The sequence below is a fragment of the Heterodontus francisci genome, unplaced genomic scaffold (genome assembly GCF_036365525.1).
Source record: "Heterodontus francisci isolate sHetFra1 unplaced genomic scaffold, sHetFra1.hap1 HAP1_SCAFFOLD_2100, whole genome shotgun sequence".
In the NCBI taxonomy this organism is placed as follows: Eukaryota; Metazoa; Chordata; class Chondrichthyes; order Heterodontiformes; family Heterodontidae; genus Heterodontus; species Heterodontus francisci.
Genome location: NW_027142038.1, coordinates 1 through 26,929, shown reverse-complemented (window position 1 = coordinate 26,929; position 26,929 = coordinate 1). Strand labels below are relative to the sequence as shown.

At 53.7% G+C, this 26,929-nt stretch overlaps 2 protein-coding genes and 2 non-coding genes across 4 annotated transcripts in view; 3 read left to right on the top strand and 1 right to left on the bottom strand.

Annotated features, from left to right (window-relative positions):
- LOC137366340 (chromodomain-helicase-DNA-binding protein 8-like) overlaps window positions 1-26,803 on the top strand; it is a gene marked incomplete at its 3' end in the record, with an annotated part of 34,514 nt that extends 7,711 nt beyond the window's left edge. The window contains exons 5-15 of the mRNA XM_068028235.1: window positions 1,795-1,962; window positions 11,943-12,122; window positions 12,293-12,403; window positions 12,656-12,852; window positions 13,404-13,603; window positions 16,758-16,917; window positions 19,281-19,370; window positions 19,510-19,613; window positions 23,152-23,281; window positions 23,563-23,638; window positions 26,728-26,803. Of these exons, the coding sequence (XP_067884336.1) occupies window positions 1,795-1,962; window positions 11,943-12,122; window positions 12,293-12,403; window positions 12,656-12,852; window positions 13,404-13,603; window positions 16,758-16,917; window positions 19,281-19,370; window positions 19,510-19,613; window positions 23,152-23,281; window positions 23,563-23,638; window positions 26,728-26,803 (1,492 nt within the window). The remainder of the gene's footprint in view (window positions 1-1,794; window positions 1,963-11,942; window positions 12,123-12,292; window positions 12,404-12,655; window positions 12,853-13,403; window positions 13,604-16,757; window positions 16,918-19,280; window positions 19,371-19,509; window positions 19,614-23,151; window positions 23,282-23,562; window positions 23,639-26,727) is intronic.
- Window positions 2,205-11,578, bottom strand: LOC137366341 (mucin-21-like; the record flags this gene model as incomplete). The annotated part of the gene is made up of 4 exons (XM_068028236.1): window positions 11,545-11,578; window positions 5,237-5,407; window positions 4,340-4,549; window positions 2,205-2,536 (listed from the first exon to the last, which is right to left on the bottom strand). Coding segments are annotated over exons 1-4 (747 nt in total), but the record flags the coding sequence as incomplete, so codon positions are not given.
- Window positions 16,234-16,351, top strand: LOC137366342 (small nucleolar RNA U6-53/MBII-28). The gene has a single exon (XR_010973345.1). It is a non-coding gene; the product is annotated as a small nucleolar RNA U6-53/MBII-28 (small nucleolar RNA).
- On the top strand, window positions 26,402-26,519 carry LOC137366343 (small nucleolar RNA U6-53/MBII-28). The gene has a single exon (XR_010973346.1). It is a non-coding gene; the product is annotated as a small nucleolar RNA U6-53/MBII-28 (small nucleolar RNA).
- Window positions 26,804-26,929: the final 126 nt, after the last annotated feature.

The window sequence follows — 26,929 nt, the reverse complement described above, 5'->3', positions numbered from 1 at the left end:
TCGCTCTCGTGCTCTCGCTCTCACTCGCTCTCTCGCACTCGCTCTCTCGCTCTCGCACTCGCTCGCACTCGCTCGCTCTCGCACTCGCTCGCTCTCGTGCTCTCGCACTCGCTCTCTCGCACTCGCTCTCTCGCACTCGCTCTCTCGCACTCGCTCTCTCGCACTCGCTCTCTCGCACTCGCTCTCTCGCACTCGCTCTCTCGCACTCGCTCTCTCGCACTCGCTCTCTCGCACTCGCTCTCGCACTCGCTCGCTCTCGCACTCGCTCGCTCTCGCACTCGCTCGCTCTCGCTGGCGCTCGCTCTCGCTGGCGCTCGCTCTCTGGCGCTCGCTCGCTCTCTGGCGCTCGCTCGCACTCGCTCGCTCTCGTACTCGCTCGCCCGCACTCGCCCGCACTCGCACTCGCTCTCTCTCTCGCTCTCTGGCGCTCGCTCTCTGGCGCTCGCTCGCTCTCTGGCGCTCTCTCGCACTCGCTCGCTCTCGCACTCGCTCGCTCTCGCACTCGCTCGCACTCGCTCGCTCTCGCACTCGCTCGCTCTCGCACTCGCTCGCTCTCGCACTCGCTCGCTCTCGCACTCGCTCGCACTCGCACTCGCTCGCTCTCGCACTCGCTCGCTCTCTCGCACTCGCTCGCTCTCTCGCACTCGCTCGCTCTCTCGCACTCGCTCGCTCTCTCGCACTCGCTCTCTCGCACTCGCTCTCTCGCACTCGCTCTCTCGCACTCGCTCTCTCGCACTCGCTCTCTCGCACTCGCTCTCTCGCACTCGCTCTCTCGCACTCGCTCTCTCGCACTCGCTCTCTCGCACTCGCTCTCTCGCACTCGCTCTCTCGCACTCGCTCTCTCGCACTCGCTCTCTCGCACTCGCTCTCTCGCACTCGCTCGCTCTCTCGCACTCGCTCGCTCTCTCGCACTCGCTCGCTCTCTCGCACTCGCTCTCTCGCACTCGCTCTCTCGCGCTCGCTCTCTCGCGCTCGCTCTCTCGCGCTCGCTCTCTCGCGCTCGCTCTCTCGCGCTCGCTCTCTCGCGCTCGCTCTCTCGCGCTCGCTCTCTCGCGCTCGCTCTCTCGCGCTCGCTCTCTCGCGCTCGCTCTCTCGCGCTCGCTCTCTCGCGCTCGCTCTCTCGCGCTCGCTCTCTCGCGCTCGCTCTCTCGCGCTCGCTCTCTCGCGCTCGCTCTCTCGCGCTCGCTCTCTCGCGCTCGCTCTCTCGCGCTCGCTCTCTCGCGCTCGCTCTCTCGCGCTCGCTCTCTCGCGCTCGCTCTCTCGCGCTCGCTCTCTCGCGCTCGCTCTCTCGCGCTCGCTCTCTCGCGCTCGCTCTCTCGCGCTCGCTCTCTCGCGCTCGCTCTCTCGCGCTCGCTCTCTCGCGCTCGCTCTCTCGCGCTCGCTCTCTCGCGCTCGCTCTCTCGCGCTCGCTCTCTCGCGCTCGCTCTCTCGCGCTCGCTCTCTCGCGCTCGCTCTCTCGCGCTCGCTCTCTCGCGCTCGCTCTCTCGCGCTCGCTCTCTCGCGCTCGCTCTCTCGCGCTCGCTCTCTCGCGCTCGCTCTCTCGCGCTCGCTCTCTCGCGCTCGCTCTCTCGCGCTCGCTCTCTCGCGCTCGCTCTCTCGCGCTCGCTCTCTCGCGCTCGCTCTCTCGCGCTCGCTCTCTCGCGCTCGCTCTCTCGCGCTCGCTCTCTGGCGCTCGCTCTCTGGCGCTCGCTCTCTGGCGCTCGCTCTCTCGCGCTCGCTCTCTCGCGCTCGCTCTCTCGCGCTCGCTCTCTGGCGCGCCATGCTCACACTCAAACTACATTCTCTGTTTTGCAGGCCCAGGCTCGCTGCCACAGAATCGGGCAGAGTAAGGCGGTGAAGGTGTATCGTCTGATCACGCGCAACTCGTATGAGAGGGAGATGTTTGACAAGGCCAGCCTGAAGCTGGGACTCGACAAGGCTGTGCTGCAGTCCATGAGTGGGCGGGAGAACAATGTCAACGGGGTAGGTGATTGACTGATGCTTCCTGAGGCTGTGGTGCTGGGGTGTGATTGACTGACGCTTCCTGGGGCTGTGGTGCTGGGATGTGATTGACTGACGCTCCCTGAGGCTGTGCTGCTCGGTTCTGATTGACTGACGCTCCCTGGGGCTGTGGTGCTGGGATGTGATTGACTGACGCTCCCTGAGGCTGTGCTGCTCGGTTCTGATTGACTGACGCTCCCTGGGGCTGTGGTGCTGGGATGTGATTGACTGACGCTCCCTGAGGCTGTGCTGCTCGGTTCTGATTGACTGACGATCCCTGGGGCTGTGGTGCTGGGATGTGATTGACTGACGCTCCCTGAGGTTGTGGTGCTGGGATGTGATTGACTGACGCTCCCTGAGGTTGTGGTGCTGGGATGTGATTGCCTGACGCTCCCTGAGGTTGTGGTGCTGGAATGTGATTGACTGACGCTCCCTGAGGCTGTGGTGCTGGGATGTGATTGACTGTTGCTCCCTGAGGTTGTGGTGCTGGAATGTGATTGACTGACGCTCCCTGAGGCTGTGGTGCTGGGATGTGATTGACTGACGCTCCCTGAGGCTGTGGTGCTGGGATGTGATTGGCTGACGCTCCCTGAGACTGTCGTGCTGGGATGTGATTGACTGACGCTCCCTGAGGCTGTGGTGCTGGGATGTGATTGGCTGACGCTCCCTGAGACTGTGGTGCTGGGATGTGATTGACTGACGCCCCTTGAGGTTGTGGTGCTGGGATGTGATTGACTGACGCTCCCTGGGGCTGTGGTGCTGGGGTGTGATTGGCTGACGCTCCCTGAGGCTGTGGTGTTGGGTTCTGATTGACTGACGCCCCCTGAGGTTGTGGTGCTGGGATGTGATTGACTGACGCTCCCTGAGGCTGTGGTGCTGGGATGTGATTGACTGACGCTCCCTGAGGCTGTGGTGCTGGGATGTGATTGACTGACGCTCCCTGGGGCTGTGGTGCTGGGATGTGATTGACTGACGCTCCCTGAGGCTGTGCTGCTCGGTTCTGATTGACTGACGCTCCCTGGGGCTTTGGTGCTGGGATGTGATTGACTGACGCTCCCTGAGGTTGTGGTGCTGGGATGTGATTGACTGATGCTCCCTGGGGCTGTGGTGTTGGGTTCTGATTGACTGACGCTCCCTGAGGCTGTGGTGCTGGGGTGTGATTGGCTGACGCTCCCTGAGGCTGTGGTGTTGGGTTCTGATTGACTGACGCCCCCTGAGGTTGTGGTGCTGAGATGTGATTGACTGACGCTCCCTGAGGTTGTGGTGCTGGGATGTGATTGGGGCTTCCTGAGGCTGTGGTGCTGGGATGTGATTGACTGACGCTCCCTGAGGCTGTGGTGCTGGGATGTGATTGACTGACGCTCCCTGAGGTTGTGGTGTTGGGATGTGATTGACTGACGCTCCCTGAGGCTGTGGTGCTGGGATGTGATTGACTGACGCTCCCTGAGACTGTGGTGCTGGGATGTGATTGACTGACGCTCCCTGAGGCTGTGGTGCTGGGATGTGATTGACTGACGCTCCCTGAGACTGTGGTGCTGGGATGTGATTGACTGACGCTCCCTGAGGCTGTGGTGCTGGGATGTGATTGACTGACGCTCCCTGAGGCTGTGGTGCTGGGATGTGATTGGGGCTCCCTGAGGCTGTGGTGCTGGGATGTGATTGACTGACGCTCCCTGAGGCTGTGGTGCTGGGATGTGATTGACTGACGCTCCCTGAGGTTGTGGTGTTGGGATGTGATTGACTGACGCTCCCTGAGGCTGTGGTGCTGGGATGTGATTGACTGACGCTCCCTGAGACTGTGGTGCTGGGATGTGATTGACTGACGCTCCCTGAGGCTGTGGTGCTGGGATGTGATTGACTGACGCTCCCTGAGACTGTGGTGCTGGGATGTGATTGACTGACGCTCCCTGAGGCTGTGGTGCTGGGATGTGATTGACTGACGCCCCCTGAGGTTGTGGTGCTGAGATGTGATTGACTGACGCTCCCTGAGGTTGTGGTGCTATGATGTGATTGACTGACGCTCTCTGAGGCTGTGGTGCTGGGATGTGATTGACTGACGCTCCCTGAGGCTGTGGTGCTGGGATGTGATTGACTGTTGCTCCCTGAGGTTGTGGTGCTGGGATGTGATTGACTGACGCTCCCTGAGGTGGTGCTGGGATGTGATTGACGCTCCCTGAAGCTGTGGTGCTGGGATGTGATTGACTGACGCTCCCTGAGGTTGTGGTGCTGGGATGTGATTGACTGACGCTCCCTGAGGCTGTGGTGCTGGGATGTGATTGACTGACGCTCCCTGAGGTTGTGGTGTTGGGATGTGATTGACTGACGCTCCCTGAGGCTGTGGTGCTGGGATGTGATTGACTGACGCTCCCTGAGACTGTGGTGCTGGGATGTGATTGACTGACGCTCCCTGAGGCTGTGGTGCTGGGATGTGATTGACTGACGCTCCCTGAGGCTGTGGTGCTGGGATGTGATTGGCTGACGCTCCCTGAGGCTGTGCTGCTCGGTTCTGATTGACTGACACTCCCTGAGGCTGTGGTGCTGGGATGTGATTGGCTGACGCTCCCTGAGGCTGTGGTTCTGGGATGTGATTGACTGGCGCTCCCTGAGGCTGTGCTGCTCGGTTCTGATTGGCTGACACTCCCTGAGGCTGTGGTGCTGGGATGTGATTGACTGACGCTCCCTGAGGCTGTGGTGCTGGGATGTGATTGACTGACGCTCCCTGAGGTTGTGGTGTTGGGATGTGATTGACTGACGCTCCCTGAGGCTGTGGTGCTGGGATGTGATTGACTGACGCTCCCTGAGACTGTGGTGCTGGGATGTGATTGACTGACGCTCCCTGAGGCTGTGGTGCTGGGATGTGATTGGCTGACGCTCCCTGAGGCTGTGGTGCTGGGATGTGATTGACTGACGCTCCCTGAGGCTGTGGTGCTGGGATGTGATTGACTGACGCTCCCTGAGGCTGTGGTGCTGGGATGTGATTGACTGACGCTCCCTGAGGTTGTGGTGTTGGGATGTGATTGACTGACGCTCCCTGAGACTGTGGTGCTGGGATGTGATTGACTGACGCTCCCTGAGACTGTGGTGCTGGGATGTGATTGACTGACGCTCCCTGAGGCTGTGGTGCTGGGATGTGATTGACTGACGCTCCCTGAGGTTGTGGTGTTGGGATGTGATTGACTGACGCTCCCTGAGGCTGTGGTGCTGGGATGTGATTGACTGACGCTCCCTGAGACTGTGGTGCTGGGATGTGATTGACTGACGCTCCCTGAGGCTGTGGTGCTGGGATGTGATTGACTGACGCTCCCTGAGGCTGTGGTGCTGGGATGTGATTGGCTGACGCTCCCTGAGGCTGTGCTGCTCGGTTCTGATTGACTGACACTCCCTGAGGCTGTGGTGCTGGGATGTGATTGGCTGACGCTCCCTGAGGCTGTGGTTCTGGGATGTGATTGGCTGACGCTCCCTGAGGCTGTGCTGCTCGGTTCTGATTGGCTGACACTCCCTGAGGCTGTGGTGCTGGGATGTGATTGACTGACGCTCCCTGAGGCTGTGGTGCTGGGATGTGATTGACTGACACTCCCTGAGGCTGTGGTGCTGGGATGTGATTGACTGACGCTCCCTGAGGTTGTGGTGTTGGGATGTGATTGACTGACGCTCCCTGAGGTTGTGGTGTTGGGATGTGATTGACTGACGCTCCCTGAGGCTGTGGTGCTGGGATGTGATTGGCTGACGCTCCCTGAGGCTGTGGTGCTGGGATGTGATTGACTGACGCTCCCTGAGGTTGTGCTGCTCGGTTCTGATTGGCTGACACTCCCTGAGGCTGTGGTGCTGGGATGTGATTGACTGACGCTTCCTGAGGTTGTGGTGCTGGGATGTGATTGACTGACGCTCCCTGAGGCTGTGCTGCTCGGTTCTGATTGGCTGACACTCCCTGAGGCTGTGGTGCTGGGATGTGATTGACTGACGCTTCCTGAGGTTGTGGTGCTGGGATGTGATTGACTGACGCTCCCTGAGGCTGTGGTGCTGGGATGTGATTGACTGACGCTCCCTGAGGTTGTGGTGCTGGGATGTGATTGACTGACGCTCCCTGAGGCTGTGGTGCTGGGATGTGATTGACTGGCTCTTCCTGAGGTTGTGGTGCTGGGATGTGATTGACTGACGCTCCCTGAGGCTGTGGTGCTGGGATGTGATTGACTGACGCTCCCTGAGGTTGTGAAGGGATGAATTCTGATTTGCTTCCAGTCCCTGGAGTGTTTGGAATACTGACGCAGCCTAACATTGCCTAACTCCTCTCCGCCTCAGCTCATCTGTTGCTGATACCCTGATCCATGTCTTTTTCTCCTCCAGACATAGCTGTTGCTGTCCTTAGTAACCAGCAGCTCATTTAAAACTCTGCTGTCCCGTGTCCTAAATCTCACCAAATCCCATTCACCATCTGGTGATCACCATTGGCTGATCTAGATTGACTCCCGGTCTGGCAAAGCCTCATTTTTAAATTCTCAACCTTGTTTTCAGGTCCCTCCTTACCTCTCCTCTACCTCTGTAACTTCCTCCAGCCCCTACAACCCTCCCTATCTCTGTAACCTCCTCCAGCCCCTACAATCCTCCCTATCTCTGTAACATCCTCCAGTCCCTAGAACCCTCCCTATCTCTGTAACTTCCTCCAGCCCCTACAACCCTCCCTATCTCTGTAACCTCCTCCAGCCCCTACAACCCTCCCTATCTCTGTAACCTCCTCCAGCCCCTACAACCCTCCCTATCCCTGTAACCTCCTCCAGCCCCTGCAATCCTCCCTATCTCTGTCACCTCCTCCAGCCCCTACAACCCTCCCTATCTCTGTCACCTCCTCCAGCCCCTACAACCCTCCCTATCTCTGCAACCTCCTCCAGCCCCTACAACCCTCCCTATCTCTGTCACCTCCTCCAGCCCCTACAACCCTCCCTATTTCTGTAACCTCCTCCAGCCCCTACAATCCTCCCTATCTCTGTAACCTCCTCCAAAACCTACATCCCTCCGAGATCTCTGCGCTCCTCCAATTCTGGCCTCTTGCCCATCCCCCGATTCCCATCGCTCCACCATTGGCAGCCATGCCTTCAGCTTCCTGGGCCCTAAACTCTGGAATTCTCTCCCTAAACCTCTCCGCCTCTCTCTTTCTTTCTCTAAGTCTACCTCTTTGACCTGAGATTTTGCTCACCTGCCCTAATGTCTCCCTGTGTGGCTTGGTATTGATAATTACATACGAATTAGGAGCAGGAGTAGGCCACTCGGCCCTTAGAGCCTGCTCCGCCATTCAACAAGATGGCTGATCTGAGTGTAACCTCAACTCCGCATTCCCGCCTGTCCCTGATAACCTTTCACCCCCTTGCTTATCAAGAATCTATGTACCTCTACCTTTTTCGGAAGCGAATTCCAAAGACTCACGACCCTCTGAGAAAAGGTTTGTCCTCATCTCTGCCTTAAATGGGCGATCCCTTATTTTTAAACAGTGACCCCTAGTTCTAGATTCTCCCACAAAGGGAATCATTCTTTCCCCATCCACCCTGTCAAGACCCCTAAGGATCTTATCTGTTTCAATCAAGTCGCTTCTTACTCTTCTAAACTCCAGCGATACAAACCCGTGACCTCTACCACCTGGAAGGACAAGGGCAGCAGCTGCATGGGAACACCATCACCTGCAAGTTCCCCTCCAAGTCACACACCATCCTGACTGGGAACAATATCTCCGTTTCTTCATTGTCGCTGGGTCAAAATCCATGAACTCCCTTCCAAACAGCACTGTGGGTGTACCTACACCCCAAGGAAGGCAGCTCACCACTACCTTCTCAAGGGGACTTAGGGATGGGCAATAAATGCTGGCCTTGCCAGTAACGCCCACATCCCACAAACGAATAAAAATAACCTAGCCTGTCCATCCTTTCCTCATAAGACAACCCGCCAATTCCAGGTATTCATCTCGTAAACCTTCTCTGAACTGCTTCCAATGCATTTACATCCTTCCTCAGATAAGGAGACCAAAACTGCACACAATACTCCAGATGTGGTCTCAACAATGCCGTATATAACTGAAGCATAACCTCTACTACTTTTCTATTCAATTTCCCTCTCAAATGCTCACTTTGTTAACTCTTTTCTTTTTCTATTTTCCAATCTAACATTCTGTTACCTTTCCTAATTACTGTACCTGCATACTAGCCTTTTGAGATTCATGCACTAGGACACCTCTGCAATCTCTCACCATTTAGATAATATGCTTTTTTATTATTCCTGCCAAAATGGATAATTTCAAATTTTCCCACATTATACTCCATTTGCCAGATCTTTGCCCTTTGCACTCACTTAATCTATCTTTCTCCCTTTATCCTCTCCTTCTGTTCTGTTCACAACTTACTTTCCTACCTATCTTTGTGTCATCAGCAAAATTAGCAATCATACCTTCGGTCCTTTCATCCAAGTCATTTATATAAATTGTAAAAATTTGAGACCCCGACACCGATCCCTGTGGCACACCACTCATTACATCTTGCCAACCATGTGTTACCACCCCCCCCCCCTACACCATGAGCTTTTATTTTCCGCAATAACCTTTGATGTGGCACCTTATCAAATTCCTTCTGGAAATCAAAGTGCAGTACATCCACCGGTTCACCTTTATCCGCAGCACATTACTACTTCAAAGAACTCCAATAAATTGGTTAAACATTTCCCCTTCACAAAACCATGTTGGCTCTGACTGATTATCTTGAATTTTTCTAAGTGCCCTGCTATCATGTTGTATTCCCTAAGACAGATGTTAAGCTAACTGGCATGTAGTTTCTTGCTTTCTGTCGTCTCCTCTTCTGGAATAAAGGAGTTACATTCGCTATTTTCCAATCTAATGGAACCTTCCTCGAACCTAGGGAATTTTGGGGTAAATTAAAACTAATGCATCAACTATCTCACTAGCCACTTCTTTTCAGACCCGAGGATGAAGTCTATCAGAACCCTGGGACTTGTCAGCCCTCAGCTCCAACAATTTGCTCAGTACCATTTCTCTGGTGATTTGTAATTTTCTTGAGTTCCTCCCTCCCTTCTGTTTCCTGATTTACAGCTATTTCTGGGATGTTACTTGTATCCTCTATAGTGAAGATCGATGCAAAATATCTGATCAGTTCATCTGCCATCTCCTTATTTCCATTATTAATTCCCAGACTCACTTTCTATTAGAACAATGCTCACTTTAACTCTTTTCTTTTTTAAATATCTATCAAAATTCTTACTTTCTGTATTTATATTTTTAGCTAGCTTTCTCTCGTACTCTTAATTTCCATCCTTATCAATCTATTAGTCATTCTTTGCTGTTTTTTATATTTTGTCCAATTTTCTGGCCTGCCTCCCATCTTTGCGCAATTATAGGCTTTTTCTTTAAGTTTGATATTATCTTCAACTTTTTTTTAGTTAACCCTGGATAGTGGGTCCTCCCCTTGGAACTTTTCTTTCTCGTTGGAATGTATCAATTCTGTGTATTCTGAAATATGCCCTAAAATGTCTGCCACTGCATCTCTATTGACTTATCCCATAACCTAATTTGCTAGTTCACTTTAGCTAGGTCTGCTTTCATGCCTTCATAATTGCCCTTATTTAAGTTTAAAATACTAGTCTTGGACCTGTTCTTCTTGCCCTCAAACTGAATGTAAAATTCAATCATATTATGATCGCTGCTACCTAGGGGTCCCATCACTATGAGGTTATTAATTAATCCTATTTCGCTGCACAATACCAGGTCTAATATAGTCTGCTCTCTGGCTCCAGAACGTGTGGTACTAAGAAGCTATCCCGAAAACATTCTGTGAACTCCTCATCTAAGTTACCTTTGCCCATCTGATTTTTCCAGTCTATATGTAGATTAAAATCCCCCATGATTATCACTGTACCTTTCTGACAAGCTCCCATGATTTCTTCCTTTATGCCTCTTCCTACAGTGTGGTTAATGTTAGGTGGCCTGTACACCACTCCCACGAGTGACCTCTCGCCTTTATCATTTTTCATCTCTACCCAAACTGCCTCTACATCCTGGTTTCCTGAACTTAGGTCATTCCTCCCTAATGTGCTAATACCATCATTAATTAACAGAGCAACCACTCCATCTTTTCTTAGCTTAACTTTCTTGTCCTCCTTAACTTTCCCCTTCTATGTCCCAATCTATGTCACCCTGTAGCCATGTCTCTGTAATGGCTATCGGATCGGACTTATTTATTTCTATTGTTATGACCGAGGTGGAGGAGTGCACTGTTTATTCTAGTCCCACTTCTCCACAGGTCACAACATAAATTTAAATTTTCCCACTTCCCGATACACACTATCATATACTCTATTTTCCCCAGAATAAAACACACCAACCAGATTTCTTCAATAAATGACAAAATTATCAGTTTATTATAAAACAAGTCGTAACCAGTAACGAGGTGAAGCATAAACACAGGTTGAAGTATTAAAGTTCCCTTTTTACGTTAGCCCCTCTCGCACGCACATACACATTAGTTAGCTGGAAAATTAAAGGGTTTTGTGTTTTTGAACTCTATTACAAAAAAAAGACAAAAAACACATGTTAAATATTTGCTAATTCTGGAAGAAAAAAGAGAAGATATGGAAAGATGTCCTTTATTTTGGTTTGGCGTCCCAAATGTGTGTAGACGGCTATCACTGGGACCTTCCTAGAATAGTTCTTTCCGGGAGATGTTGAAGATCAGTTTGGGTTGGCTTTCCCAGAAATGCAGGAACAGAGGTTTCAGTTCCTACACATTCGATATACAGGGTTTCTTGCCGAGAGAGAGATGAGCTGGGTTTTTCTTGGCAGAAAAACAAACAACTGTCTTTTATAACAATTCAACGTGAAACCAAAAACATTCCAGAAGTCAAGCCTCCTGACTGCTATAAATCTTGACCTGTCACTTCTTTGTAAACATCTCCCCAAGTCAAAACAACAAGGTTCCAGCTCCCTGCTAGTATTTTATCTGAAAACAGGTGCCTTCCAGTAAGGGTTTGTTTACAAGCCAAGTCCAGGAATCATTCTGGTGACCTCTTCTGAAAAAAACATAAAGTTCAGCATCTCTTCAAGCTTCCAGATGAATCAATATCCATAATTCAACTATGTCATTAAAACATACTTTCCAAAAAATAGAAGCACTCTTGTCACACTGTTTGCACCATCAGTTCATCTGTTTTATTTTGAATGCTACGCGCATTCAGTTACAGAGCCTTTAGTTTTGTCCTTTTATTATTTTTGTAACATCTAGCCTTACCTGCCTATTTACTCTTAGATTTGTACTTTCTATCCCTTCCTGTCACAGTCTGTTTGTCATTTCCCATATTAATACCTTTCTCTCTTGCCTTGTCTCTACTCTTTGATTTACCACATCTTCCCAAATTTGATCCCTTGCCCCCACTATTTAATTTAAAACCCTCTCTACTTCCCTAGTTGTGTGATTCGCTAGATCACCGGTCCCAGCACGCTTCAGGTGTAGACGTCCCAGTGGTACAGCCCCCACTTTCCCCAGTACTGGTGCCCGTGCCTCATGAATTGGAACCCACTTTTCCCACACCAGTCTTTGAGCCACGCATTCATTTCGCTAATCTTATTTGCTTTATGCCAATTTGAATGTGGCTCAGGTAATAATCCAGAGATTGTTACCTTTGAGCCTCTGCTTCTTAATCTGGTGCCTAGCTCTTCATACTGACAATGCAGAAGCTCTTTCCTTGTCCTGCCCATGTCATTATTTGGTCATCATTCCTGTGAAGCGTTTTGGGGCGATGTACTATATTAAAGGATGCTGTATAAATCAAGCTGTTGCCCATGCACTCCAGTGTGAATGCCATCGGAGGGGGAGATAGGGATGGAATGCAGGATGCTCCCAAAGCCGTGCACATTTGACAGCATTCAGGGTATTCCCTCGATATCTCTCTGAAACCCACACCTCCCGTCCCTACAGATCCAGCAATTCTCCAAGAAGGAGATTGAAGACTTGCTGCGCAAGGGAGCATACGGGGCCATCATGGACGAGGAAGACGAGGGCTCCAAGTTCTGTGAGGAGGACATCGACCAGATCCTCTCCCGAAGAACTACCACCATTACCATCGAGACGGAGGGCAAGGGCTCAACATTTGCCAAGGTAACGACAGAGAGTTTCTCCTGCTGTCTGTACCCCGAGAGCGATTATAGACCGTGTTACAGTGCATGTACTGAGGGGTAATCTCCCTGCAGTTCAGATTGCTGGTGACCTCGCTCCGTTGATGGGATGCTTGTTCGATTCTAATTTCTCCCCACCCCTCTCTGTTCCAGGCTAGTTTCGTGGCAACGGGGAACCGGACGGACATTTCTCTGGATGATCCCAATTTCTGGCAGAAGTGGGCAAAGAAGGCAGATATCGACCTAGACATGGTGAACAGGAGGGTTAGTGTTCGTTTCTGCATCACTGCAAGCTTTCTGATACGCCCTCCCCACGCCGGACTGTGCAGTGAATCGCCCCACCTGTGGGCGAGGAGTGTACTGCCTGTAATACCGATTCCCTGGCCCACCCATGGGTGGGGGTAAGGAATGCGCTGCTCCCCTGCCCCAGTACCTGCTCCCTCCCCCACCCATGTGCGCAGAGGTGAGCAGGGTGCTGGATCCATTCCGACTTGTGCTGCTCTTGTCTCCCGGCAGAATAACCTGGTGATCGACACTCCACGGGTTCGCAAGCAGACTCGGCCCTTCAACACCACCAAGGACGACGATGTGGAATTCTCAGAGATGGAGAGCGACGGTGACGAGCGGCCCAGGTCTCGGAGGTCCCACGACCGGCGGCACGGCTACGGGCGCACGGAGTGTTTCAGGGTGGAGAAGAACCTTCTGGTCTACGGGTGGGCACGTCGATTCATTCAGAGAGAGAGAGAGAGTGTGGAGCGCTGGGGATGTGCGCGTGTGTACGCACAATTGTGTGGAGTGGGGTGGTCAGTACGGAGGAAACGCTGCGCTGTCTGAGGTGCATTCTTCCAGATGAGATGTTTAACCAAGGCTCTGTACGCCCTCTCAGGTGGGTACAAGAGATCCCACGGTCATTACTGGAGGAGCAGCAGGGAATTCTCCTCGGTGTCCTGGGGCCAATATTTATCCCTTTACCAACATCACTTTTAAAAGCAAATTATCTGGTCATTTATTAACATTGCTGTTTGTTGTATCTTGATGTCCACAAATTGGCTGCAGCGTCACTAGAGCGACCGCGCTTCCAAAGTACGTCATGGCTTTGAGCTGTTATGAGAGGTCCTGAGTTGGTGATGGGCGCTATAGAAGTGGGAATTCTTTACTTTTTCCTCAGGGGCGCTCGGAGCCCAGGCCCTGGCTCAGGGCTCCTTCTGAAAGGCTCAGGGTCTCGTAGCAGAGTTCTAACACTGAACTTCTCTCCCTTGCGCAGCTGGGGCCGGTGGAAGGACATCCTGGCCCACGGACGCTTCAAACGGAGGATGACGGAGCACGACGTGGAGGTGATCTGCCGCACCATCTTGGTCTACTGCCTGCTGCACTACAGGGGAGACGAGAAGATCAAGGGCTTCATCTGGGACCTGATCACTCCCACTGAGAACGGCCAAACCAAGGAGCTTCAGAACCATTCGGGTATGAGGGGAGGGTGAGAAGCAGCAACAGGATTGCTCACTGTATTGACCAACATCACTGTCCGATCGCTCCCTAACTTGGGATTTTACTGTAGGAATGGAATTGCAAAGCAGAGTAATTGTTAAACTTCTGACGAACCTCTGTTAGACCACACACTTGGAGCACTGTACAGTTCCAGTCTCCATATCCCCCGGTTAGACCACACTTGGAGCACTGTGCACAGTTCCGGTCTCCATATCCCCCGGTTAGACCACACTTGGAGCACTGTGCACAGTTCCGGTCTCCATGTCCCTCGGTTAGACCACACTTGGAGCACTGTGCACAGTTCCAGTCTCCATATCCCTCGGTTAGACCACACTTGGAGCACTGTGCACAGTTCCAGTCTCCATATCCCTCTGTTAGACCACACTTGGAGCACTGTGTACAGCTCCGGTCGCCATATCCCTCGGTTAGACCACACTTGGAGCACTGTGCACAGTTCCAGTCTCCATATCCCTCAGTTAGACCACACTTGGAGCACTGTGCACAGTTCCAGTCTCCATATCCCTCGGTTAGACCACACTTGGAGCACTGTGCACAGTTCCAGTCTCCATATCCCTCGGTTAGACCACACTTGGAGCACTGTGTACAGCTCCGGTCGCCGTATCCCTCGGTTAGACCACACTTGGAGCACTGTGCACAGTTCCGGTCTCCATATTATAAAAAGAATATAGAGGCACTGGAGAAGGTGCAAAGGCAATTCACAAGGACGATACCAGAACTGAGAGATTAAAAGTATCAGGAAAGACTGAACAGGCTGAGGTTCTTTTCTCTGGAAAAGAGAAGGCTTGCCAAGGAGGGGGGGGGGGGGGTGGCGGGTAGCGGTGACCTGATAGAGGTCTTTGAAATTATGAAAGGTTTTGATAGACTGGAGGATGTTTCCACTTGTGGGGAAGAGCATAACCAGAAGCCATCAATATGAGCTAGTCACCAAGAAATCCAACTTCTTTACCCAGACAGTGGTGAGAATATGGAACTCGCTACCACGGGGAGTGGTTGAAGCGAACATGTAGATTGTTATGATGCCGTTGGGGACCGTTAACTTTTAAAAAGATAATGTCGTATTCCCAGTTATTACTGAAAGAATTATGCCACAGATTTCAAGTTTTAAACAAAAAAACTTTGAGTTAAACAAAGTGACACACTATTAACTTCACATTACAATTTGAAATCACATACTTTAAACATAAAATCTTAAATCATGAAGACTTATACTTTAAACTCTAAATCTCAACAGAACACCCCCGTTTGACTTTGACTTCCACCCCAACAGGTCCCCTGTACTTTCCAGGATCTTGTTTTTTGTTTCGCTTGTGGGACCAATCCAAAGTGTACCACATCTCTTCGAAATTAGCTTTGCTTTACCTTAATTTCTCAACTGTCTTCCGAGGTGTGATATCTCTTGGGGATTCTCCCTCTAGCCTCTGGATAGGCAAACCCTCTAGTTCTCTTCCAACACTTCCTGAAAGTGGACTTCCCAGCTTGAGCTTGGGCCTTACTCAAAGCAGAAACACCCCTGGTTCCTGATGGCCTCTTCTCCCAAGTCCAACTGCTTCCAAAGACAACTGCTTTCCAAAAGCCAAAACTGCCTGTGAACAAGCAGAGAGGTAAAAACATCTGACCAAAGGCATCTTCCTGCATCATTTATCTGCAGAGCATGTGGTACAAATAGCATGTCCCAGCTAGCAATTTAAACTAATTACCTCCAACTCCAAACATTTCCTTGATTTCTGATAACCCACATGAATAATAGATATTGCTAACAATGACAGAACAATGCCTTCCAGATTTTCTGTTTCTGATTCCCTAACTGCATGAGGCCACCTGCTGTTTTATGGCTCTCACCTCTCCAACGCTGTCTCTGTAAGTACTCATGGAGAAATCTTTGAACTTTAAATCTTGAGTGGTCTGCAAACTTTTGACGTTTTTACAGGTACATACTTAATTCCCCAAAACCAAAAGTGACCTCTAAAATATGAGAACAAGCCATGAACTAATGATTGTAACAGGATGCATTTAAGGGAAAGTTAGACTAACATATGAGGGAGAAGGGAATAGAAGGATACGATGATATTTTAAGATGAGGAAAGATGGGAGGAGGCTTGAGTGGAGTATGAACGCCGACATGTACTGGTTGGGCCAGATGCCCTGTTTCTGTTCCGTATTTAAAACATAATCAATAAGGAATTTAGGAGAAACCTCTTTCCCAGATTCTCACCACTCTCTGGGTACAACACTGTTATTGCAGCATGTACGGTCTGTGGGAGGTCCTGTTCCTGGGGTTTGTCCATGGACTGTCAGGGTTCGGTCTGTGGGAGGTCCTGTTCCTGGGGTTTGTCCATGGAGTGTCAGGGTTCGGTCTGTGGGAGGTCCTGTTCCTGGGTTTTGTCCATGGACGGTCAGGGTTCGGTCTGTGGGAGGTCCTGTTCCTGGGTTTTGTCCATGGACGGTCAGGGTTCGGTCTGTGGGAGGTCCTGTTCCTGGGTTTTGTCCATGGACGGTCAGGGTTCGGTCTGTGGGAGGTCCTGTTCCTGGGTTTTGTCCATGGACTGTCAGAGTTCGGTCTGTGGGAGGTTATATTTCCCCGTGTTTGCCAGTGATGAGTTGCCATGCTAATACCGATGCGCCAGGCTGTGTCTCGTGATCCAGCTCTGGGTGTACGTGAGTTAAACTCACCTTCTCGACACGGTGTGTGGAGACCTGAGGCAAAACACGGTCACCACATGGCTGGTGCTCAGGGTGAGGGACTTCAGCTGCACGGAGAAACTGGAGCAGGTAGGATTGTTCTGCTCGGAACAGAAAAGCTTAAGAAAAGATTTGATCGAGGTGTTTATAAAATCAGGAGCGGGTGGTGATAGAGGAGATGAGGAGAAACTGTTTGCAGTGGCAGGAAGGTCAGTAATCAGAGGACACCGATTGGGAAAAGAATCGTGGGGTGGGGTGTTGAGAATTTTTGTGCATGAGGAGGTGTGGTTAGAGGATACAGTAAAGTTGTTAGCTGCAGGGAGAAGTTGGGATGGAGGGAAGCAGGGAGAAAGACTGAACCGGGGGAGAAGGGGAGGGGTTGATGTGCCAGACTGTGGGCAAGGCACTGAGCCATCCTCTCTGCTCCTAGGGCTGTCAGCTCCTGTGCCCAGGGGCCGCAAGGGCAAGAAGATCAAGAATCAGAGCAGCTCCTTCGACGTGCAGAAGGCCGTCTGGATCCGCAAGTGCAACCCAGACATCCTGCTCCACGACGACAGCTACAAGAAGCACCTCAAGCACCACTGCAACAAGTAGGCCGGGAGGGCAAGAGGCTGGGGCAGATGGGGCAGTGCGGTGTGACGGGGCTGGACCTGATGGGACGTCGCGAGGGGTGCAGCGTGACGGGGCACCCTATGAGGGGGTGACAGGATGGAGTGTGGTGTGAGGGTGTCGCACGACACACAATCTGAGCGAATTCTCCCTTCCTCCTGGCCCCCGCCTGAGCAGAGACTGAAGGCAGCTTGTCCTGATTCCTGACTCGCAGCCAATCCCGTTCAGCCATCTCCCCCGTGCGCGCTCAACTGCGTTTGGCTCTCGTGTTCAAATCCCTGTGTGACCTGGCCCACCCCCCCCCCCTTCCTATCTCTGAAACCTCCTCCATCTGCACAACGCTCCGAGATCTCGATGCTGTTCGAATTCTGGCTGGTTGAGCATCTCCGGTTTTAATTTCGCAAACATCCACAGCTGTGTTCAGCTGCCTTGGCTGTAAGCTCCAGAATTCCCAGCCTCGCTCCTGTCCTCCCCCTCCCCCGTACTCCGCCTCTCCCCCCCCGTACTCCGCCTCTCCCCCCCCGTACTCCGCCTCTCCCCCCCCGTACTCCGCCTCTCCCCCCCCGTACTCCGCCTCTCCCCCCCCGTACTCCGCCTCTCCCCCCCCGTACTCCGCCTCTCCCCCCCCGTACTCCGCCTCTCCCCCCCCGTACTCCGCCTCTCCCCCCCCGTACTCCGCCTCTCCCCCCCCGTACTCCGCCTCTCCCCCCCCGTACTCCGCCTCTCCCCCCCCGTACTCCGCCTCTCCCCCCCCGTACTCCGCCTCTCCCCCCCCGTACTCCGCCTCTCCCCCCCCGTACTCCGCCTCTCCCCCCCCGTACTCCGCCTCTCCCCCCCCGTACTCCGCCTCTCCCCCCCCGTACTCCGCCTCTCCCCCCCCGTACTCCGCCTCTCCCCCCCCGTACTCCGCCTCTCCCCCCCCGTACTCCGCCTCTCCCCCCCCGTACTCCGCCTCTCCCCCCCCGTACTCCGCCTCTCCCCCCCCGTACTCCGCCTCTCCCCCCCCGTACTCCGCCTCTCCCCCCCCGTACTCCGCCTCTCCCCCCCCGTACTCCGCCTCTCCCCCCCCGTACTCCGCCTCTCCCCCCCCGTACTCCGCCTCTCCCCCCCCGTACTCCGCCTCTCCCCCCCCGTACTCCGCCTCTCCCCCCCCGTACTCCGCCTCTCCCCCCCCGTACTCCGCCTCTCCCCCCCCGTACTCCGCCTCTCCCCCCCCGTACTCCGCCTCTCCCCCCCCGTACTCCGCCTCTCCCCCCCCGTACTCCGCCTCTCCCCCCCCGTACTCCGCCTCTCCCCCCCCGTACTCCGCCTCTCCCCCCCCGTACTCCGCCTCTCCCCCCCCGTACTCCGCCTCTCCCCCCCCGTACTCCGCCTCTCCCCCCCCGTACTCCGCCTCTCCCCCCCCGTACTCCGCCTCTCCCCCCCCGTACTCCGCCTCTCCCCCCCCGTACTCCGCCTCTCCCCCCCCGTACTCCGCCTCTCCCCCCCCGTACTCCGCCTCTCCCCCCCCGTACTCCGCCTCTCCCCCCCCGTACTCCGCCTCTCCCCCCCCGTACTCCGCCTCTCCCCCCCCGTACTCCGCCTCTCCCCCCCCGTACTCCGCCTCTCCCCCCCCGTACTCCGCCTCTCCCCCCCCGTACTCCGCCTCTCCCCCCCCGTACTCCGCCTCTCCCCCCCCGTACTCCGCCTCTCCCCCCCCGTACTCCGCCTCTCCCCCCCCGTACTCCGCCTCTCCCCCCCCGTACTCCGCCTCTCCCCCCCCGTACTCCGCCTCTCCCCCCCCGTACTCCGCCTCTCCCCCCCGTACTCCGCCTCTCCCCCCCCGTACTCCGCCTCTCCCCCCCGTACTCCGCCTCTCCCCCCCCGTACTCCGCCTCTCCCCCCCCGTACTCCGCCTCTCCCCCCCCGTACTCCGCCTCTCCCCCCCGTACTCCGCCTCTCCCCCCCGTACTCCGCCTCTCCCCCCCCCGTACGCCGCCTCTCCCCCCCCGTACGCCGCCTCTCCCCCCCCCGTACTCCGCCTCTCCCCCCCCGTACTCCGCCTCTCCCCCCCCGTACTCCGCCTCTCCCCCCCCGTACTCCGCCTCTCCCCCCCCGTACTCCGCCTCTCCCCCCCCCGTACTCCGCCTCTCCCCCCCCGTACTCCGCCTCTCCCCCCCCGTACTCCGCCTCTCCCCCCCCGTACTCCGCCTCTCCCCCCCCCTCCTCGTCAGATGTTTCCTCAGCCCTCCCGTGGAGCCCATGGGGGACGGTTTACGACATTATAGACAGTGTATAAATGCGAGTTGTTTTCCACGCTCCGACCTCACTCCCTGCGTGTCTGTTTTCTCTCTGATTTGCCCAGGGTGCTGCTCAGAGTTCGAATGCTTTACTATTTGAAGCAAGAAGTGATCGGCGATCAGTTCGACAGGGTCCTGGATGGAGCAGATATCAAGTACGTCTCAACTAGGTTTCTTTTCCCCCGGCCCTCTCCCTGCTCTGTGGAAGCTGAGCCCTCCCTGCTCCCTCCACCCTCCCCTTTCTGTTAAAATGTGTTTCCAGCTTTTTCTGACCACTGCCCCTCTCTTCTGCAGTGATATTGACGTATGGATCCCAGAGGTGGACACGATGGAAGTTCCTGCTGACTGGTGGGATGAAGACGCTGATAGATCACTCCTGATTGGAGTCTTCAAACACGGTGAGTGACTGCTTTCCCACCCCCTTCCACGACTCGCCGTCCTGTCCCCTATGTATGGGAGGTGCAGGTAACCCCTGTGTGTGGACCATTTGGGGAGATAACGGTGCAGTGATAATGTCACTGAACTAGTAATCCAGAGGCCCAGAGTAATACCCCAGGAACACCGGTTCAAATCCCACCATGGCAGCTGGTGGAATGTAAATTTAGTTAATGAATCAATATAAATCTGGAATTGAAAGCTAGTCTCCATAATGGTGACCATGAAACTATCATCGATTATCGTAAAAACCCATCAGGAAAGGCAATCTGCCGTCCAAACCCTGTCTGGCCGACGTGTAACTCCAGATCCACAGCAATGGGGTTGATACTTCAACTGCCCTCTGAAATGGCCTAGCAAGTCACTCGGTTGTCAAGGGTAATTAGGGATGGGCAACAAATGCTGAACTTGCCAGCCGCACCCACATGCCATGAAAAAATTACAAGCATTTGAGCTGGAAGTGTGATCATCGGGTGAACCTTGGAGTTTCCAAGGGTGTTTGAAGCCTTTGGGTTGAGCAGGCCTCCTATTTTACCCTGAGCTGAGTTTCCGACCACATATTCACTCCAGGACAGTACGCTTGCACCTCCAGAACGTTGCCCGACCTCGCCCCTGTCTCATCTCAGCTCATCTGCTGCTGCAACCCTCATTCCTGCCTTTGTTATTTCTAGACTTGACTATTCCAACACACTCCTGGCCGGTCACCCACATTCAGCCCTCTAAACTTCAGATCATCCAAAACTCTGCTGCCCGTGTCTGAATTAGCACCAAATCCCCTTCACCCAGCAACCACTGTGCTCATTGACTGACATTGGCTCCCAGCCCAGCAATGCCAAGATTTTTTTAACATTCCCATCCTTGTTTACAAATCCCTCCATGGCCTCCTCACCCCTTTCCTATCTCTGGTAACCTCCTTCAGCCCTCCCTATCTCTTAAACCTCCTCCAGCTCCTACAACCCTCCCTATCTCTGTAACCTCCTACAGCCCTCCCTATCTCTTAAACCTCCTCCAGCTCCTACAACCCTCCCTATCTCTGTAACCTCCTACAGTCCTCCCTATCTCTTAAACCTCCAGCTCCCACAACCCTCCCTATCTCTGTAACCTCCCACAACCCTCCCTATCTCTGTAACCTCCTACAGCCCTCCCTATCTCTTAAACCTCCTCCAGCTCCTGCAGCCCTCCCTATCTCTCTAACCTCCTCCGGCCCCTACAGCCCTCCGAGATCTGTGCAGTCATCTAATTCTGGCCTCTTGAATATCCCCCGATTTTAATCACTCCACCATTGGCAAGCATGCCTTGGTTCAAACATGGACAAAAGAGTTTACCAGAGGTGAGGTGAGAGTGACTGCCCTTGACATCACGGCAGCATTTGACCGAGTATGGCATCAAGGAGCCCTAGCAAAACTGAGGTCAATGGGAATCAGGGGGAAAACCCTCCGCTGGTTGGAGTCATACCTAGAGCAAAGGAAGATGGTTGCGGTTGTTGGAGGTCAACCATCTGAGCTCCAGGATATCACTGCAGGAGTTCCTCAGGGTAGTGACCTCGGCCCAACCATCTTCAGCTGCTTCATCAATGACCTTCCTTCAATCATAAGGTCAGAAGTGGGGATTTTCGCTGATGATTGCGCAATGTTCAACACCATTCGTGACTCCTCAGATACTGAAGCAGTCCGTGTAGAAATGCAGCAAGACCTGGACAATATCCAGGCTTGGGCTGATAAGTGGCAAGTAACATTCGCACCACAAAGTGTCAGGCAATGACCATCTCCAACAAGAGAGAATCTAACCATCTCCCCATGACATTCAATGGCATTACCATTGCTGAATCCCCCATTATCAACATCCTAGGGGTTACCATTGACCAGAAACTAAACTGGAGTAGCCATATAAATACCGTGGCTACAAGAGCAGGTCAGAGGCTAGGAATCCTGAGGCGAGTAACTCACCTCCAAACTCCCCAAAGCCTGTCCACCATCTACAAGGCAGAAAATTCCTGGAACACTCTGCTGAAAGCACTGTGCGTATACCTACCCCACACGGACTGCAGCGGTTCAAGAAGGCAGCTCAACACCACCTTCTCGAGGGCAATTAGGGATGGGCAATAAATGCTGGCCTGGCCAGCGACGCCCACATTGAATATCTTCTTATCTGGCTCAGCATCAGATTTTGTTTGATAATGCTCCTGTGGAATACCTTTGGGACGTTTTTACTAGGATGAAGGCACTATATAAATGCAGGTTCGTGAATGACAAAAGAAAACTCAACGGCTTGTTTTGAGATGCTGCACAAATCTGGACGATCGGGTGTTCGGGGGTGAAATGGGACTGTACACCGGGACTGGAATGCATTCCAGCCTAGTGTCATATAGGCTATCAGTGCACAGACTGCAACCTGTGAAACGTTCCACGTGTCTCTGACTCGATTATTTATTGAGAATCTAACCTGCTCTCTCTTATGGTATGAGAATAATATTCCCCCTCCCTTGGCAATCGTGCACAGAAGGATGGAGTGCAGTTGGCACCAGCAGTCTCAGATTTTGAGAGTACAAATGAGTATGGGATTCTCAGGAAGGCGGGGCAGGGGGGTTGGTGAAAGAAAAACACCGGGATGGCAGACTGCACAGTCCTCTGGGTGACGTGAGACCCGGTCTGAGGATGTGGGCTGAGAGCACTATCGCAATAAGTGAAAAAAAACGCAGTGAGAGGGAGTGCCACACTGTCGGAGAGTCAGTACTGAGGGAGCGCCGCACTGTCGGAGGGTCAGTACTGGGGGAGTGCCGCACTGTCGGAGGGTCAGTACTGGGGGAGTGCCGCACTGTCGGAGGGTCAGTACTGGGGGAGTGCCGCACTGTCGGAGGGTCAGTACTGAGGGAGCGCCGCACTGTCGGAGGGTCAGTACTGGGGGAGTGCCGCACTGTCGGAGGGTCAGTACTGAGGGAGCGCCGCACTGTCGGAGGGTCAGTACTGAGGGAGCGATGCACTGTCGGAGGGTCAGTACTGAGGGAGCGATGCACTGTCGTAGGGTCAGTACTGAGGGAGCGATGCACTGTCGGAGGGTCAGTACTGAGGGAGCGCCGCACTGTCGGAGGGTCAATACTGGGGGAGTGACGCACTGTCGGAGGGTCAGTACTGGGGGAGTGCCGCGCTGTCGGAGGGTCAGTACTGAGGGAGCGCCGCGCTGTCGGAGGGTCAGTACTGAGGGAGCGCCGCGCTGTCGGAGGGTCAGTACTGAGGGAATGCCGCACTGTCGGAGGGTCAGCACTGAGGGAGCGCCGCACTGTCGGAGGGTCAGTACTGAGGGAGCGCCGCACTGTCGGAGGGTCAGTACTGAGTGAGCGCCGCACTGTCGGGTCAGTACTGAGTGAGCGCCGCACTGTCGGAGGGTCAGTACTGAGTGAGCGCCGCACTGTCGGAGGGTCAGTACTGAGGGAGTGCCGCACTGTCGGAGGGTCAGTACTGAGGTACGTCAAACGTGTTAACACTGCGCCCCTTTGTCCAACAGGTTATGAGAAGTATAACACCATGCGGGCAGACCCGGCTCTCTGTTTCCTGGAGCAGGTGGGCCGGCCGGATGAGAAAGCAATTGCAGCTGAGCAGAGAGGAACTGATAATTTCGGCGAAATCGGTGACGGGTATGGAAATGATCGGAGTCTGTCTCCCCTCACATGAGCATTTAAACCCCTCGATCGAAGTCTGACCCCTCACTGAGCGTTTAAACCCCTCGATCGGAGTCTGGCCCCTCACTGAGCGTTTAAACCCCTCGATCGGAGTCTGTGTCCTTCATGGGGTTCCACCTCTACCTCTCTCAGAGACCCCATCCCTAACCCGACCCGTCCCCCAATGTGCATGCCTGGGGTCTGTACGACCACTGTTGAGTCACCGCACGGCTTAATTGGGTTTTGTTTCTTCGCAGTGGAGATTTCGACAGGGACCTGGAGGACCCGGAGTACAAACCTATCATTCTGGGGAGAGAGCAGCGAGATGACGACGTGAGTGATTCTCTCCCTGTACCCGGGCTGGACAGTTGGAATTTGGGCATATGCTGGATGTATGGCAAGGAAAGGCTCACAGAGAGAAGGGGGACAATGTACAGATATCACCCTGAGAGAGAGGGGACTGAGAGACACCCATCAGTGTACAGATATCACCCTGAGAGAGAGGGACTGAGAGACACCAGTCAGTGTACAGATATCACCCTGAGAGAGAGGGGACTGAGAGACACCAGTCAGTGTACGGATATCACCCTGTGAGAGAGGGGACTGAGAGACACCAGTCAGTGTACGGATATCACCCTGTGAGAGAGGGGACTGAGAGACACCAGTCAGTGTACAGATATCACCCTGAGAGAGAGGGACTGAGAGACACCAGTCAGTGTACAGATATCACCCTGAGAGAGAGGGGACTGAGAGACACCAGTCAGTGTACAGATATCGCCCTGAGAGAGAGAGGGGACTGAGAGACACCAGTCAGTGTACAGATATCACCCTGAGAGAGAGGGACTGAGAGACACCAGTCAGTGTACAGATATCACCCTGAGAGAGAGGGACTGAGAGACACCAGTCAGTGTACAGATATCGCCCTGAGAGAGAGAGGACTGAGAGACACCAGTCAGTGTACAGATATCGCCCTGAGAGAGAGAGGGGACTGAGAGACACCAGTCAGTGTACAGATATCACCCTGAGAGAGAGGGGGACTGAGAGACACCAGTCAGTGTACAGATATCACCCTGAGAGAGAGGGACTGAGAGACACCAGTCAGTGCACAGATATCACCCTGAGAGAGAGAGGGACTGAGAGACACCAGTCAGTGCACAGATATCACCCTGAGAGAGAGGGGACTGAGAGACACCAGTCAGTGTACAGATATCGCCCTGAGAGAGAGAGGGGACTGAGAGACACCAGTCAGTGTACAGATATCACCCTGAGAGAGAGGGGACTGAGAGACACCAGTCAGTGTACAGATATCACCCTGAGAGAGAGGGACTGAGAGACACCAGTCAGTGTACAGATATCACCCTGAGAGAGAGGGACTGAGAGACACCAGTCAGTGCACAGATATCACCCTGAGAGAGAGAGGGACTGAGAGACACCAGTCAGTGCACAGATATCACCCTGAGAGAGAGGGGACTGAGAGACACCAGTCAGTGTACAGATATCACCCTGAGAGAGAGGGACTGAGAGACACCAGTCAGTGTACAGATATCACCCTGAGAGAGAGGGACTGAGAGACACCAGTCAGTGTACAGATATCGCCCTGAGAGAGAGAGGGGACTGAGAGACACCAGTCAGTGTACAGATATCACCCTGAGAGAGAGGGGACTGAGAGACACCAGTCAGTGTACAGATATCACCCTGAGAGAGAGGGACTGAGAGACACCAGTCAGTGTACAGATATCACCCTGAGAGAGAGGGACTGAGAGACACCAGTCAGTGTACAGATATCACCCTGAGAGAGAGGGACTGAGAGACACCAGTCAGTGCACAGATATCACCCTGAGAGAGAGGGGACTGAGAGACACCAGTCAGTGTACAGATATCACCCTGAGAGAGAGGGACTGAGAGACACCAGTCAGTGTACAGATATCACCCTGAGAGAGAGGGACTGAGAGACACCAGTCAGTGTGCAGATATCACCCTGAGAGAGAGGGACTGAGAGACACCAGTCAGTGTACAGATATCACCCTGAGAGAGAGGGACTGAGAGACACCAGTCAGTGTGCAGATATCACCCTGAGAGAGAGGGACTGAGAGACACCAGTCAGTGTACAGATATCGCCCTGAGAGAGAGAGGGGACTGAGAGACACCAGTCAGTGTACAGATATCGCCCTGAGAGAGAGAGGGGACTGAGAGACACCAGTCAGTGTACAGATATCACCCTGAGAGAGAGGGGACTGAGAGACACCAGTCAGTGTACAGATATCACCCTGAGAGAGAGGGACTGAGAGACACCAGTCAGTGTACAGATATCACCCTGAGAGAGAGGGACTGAGAGACACCAGTCAGTGTACAGATATCACCCTGAGAGAGAGGGACTGAGAGACACCAGTCAGTGTACAGATATCACCCTGAGAGAGAGGGACTGAGAGACACCAGTCAGTGTACAGATATCACCCTGAGAGAGAGGGACTGAGAGACACCAGTCAGTGTACAGATATCGCCCTGAGAGAGAGAGGGGACTGAGAGACACCAGTCAGTGTACAGATATCACCCTGAGAGAGAGGGGACTGAGAGACACCAGTCAGTGTACAGATATCACCCTGAGAGAGAGGGGACTGAGAGACACCAGTCAGTGTACAGATATCACCCTGAGAGAGAGGGACTGAGAGACACCAGTCAGTGTACAGATATCGCCCTGAGAGAGAGAGGGGACTGAGAGACACCAGTCAGTGCACAGATATCACCCTGAGAGAGAGGGACTGAGAGACACCAGTCAGTGTGCAGATATCACCCTGAGAGAGAGGGACTGAGAGACACCAGTCAGTGTACAGATATCGCCCTGAGAGAGAGGGGACTGAGAGACACCAGTCAGTGTACAGATATCGCCCTGAGAGAGAGAGGGGACTGAGAGACACCAGTCAGTGTACAGATATCACCCTGAGAGAGAGGGACTGAGAGACACCAGTCAGTGTACAGATATCACCCTGAGAGAGAGGGACTAAGTCAGGGTTCACTCTGTGTGGGAGGATGTGTTACTGGGGTTTGTCCATTTACAGTGAGATTTTAGCCAATGTAGGAGTTCCTGTTCCCTGCATTCGCCAGTGATGAGTTGCCATGCTAATACCGATGCGCCAGGCTGTGTCTCGCGATCCAGCTCTGGGTGTACGTGAGTTCAGCTCAACTTCTCGACACGGTGTGTGGAGACCTGAGGCGGAAAACCGCAGGCAGGAAAATCTGTAGCATTGGCATCATTCCCTTGCAGCATTCCCAGGCTGGGTGAAGTAGTGACTGGACGCACTTTGAGACCCTGATGTCAGATCAAGATACAGACTGGGAATAACTGGCCCCACTTGCTGATGCTTTGGAATGGACTACCTCTCGGTTTCTATAATGTGTATTTAGGATGTTCATTTTGTGTTCAGGGAGACGTCATGCCGCTGGATGAGGACATCTCGGTGGATGGTGACGATGGTGAGATGCGGAAAGAAGTCCTGATGGGTGAGTGTCCAGTGTTCATTGCCCGGCTCTCTCCCCATAGTCCTGTATCAATCCCAAACTAATCCCCCTGTCCCACTCTCTCCCCATAGTCCTGTATCAATCCCAAACTAATCCCACTGTCCCACT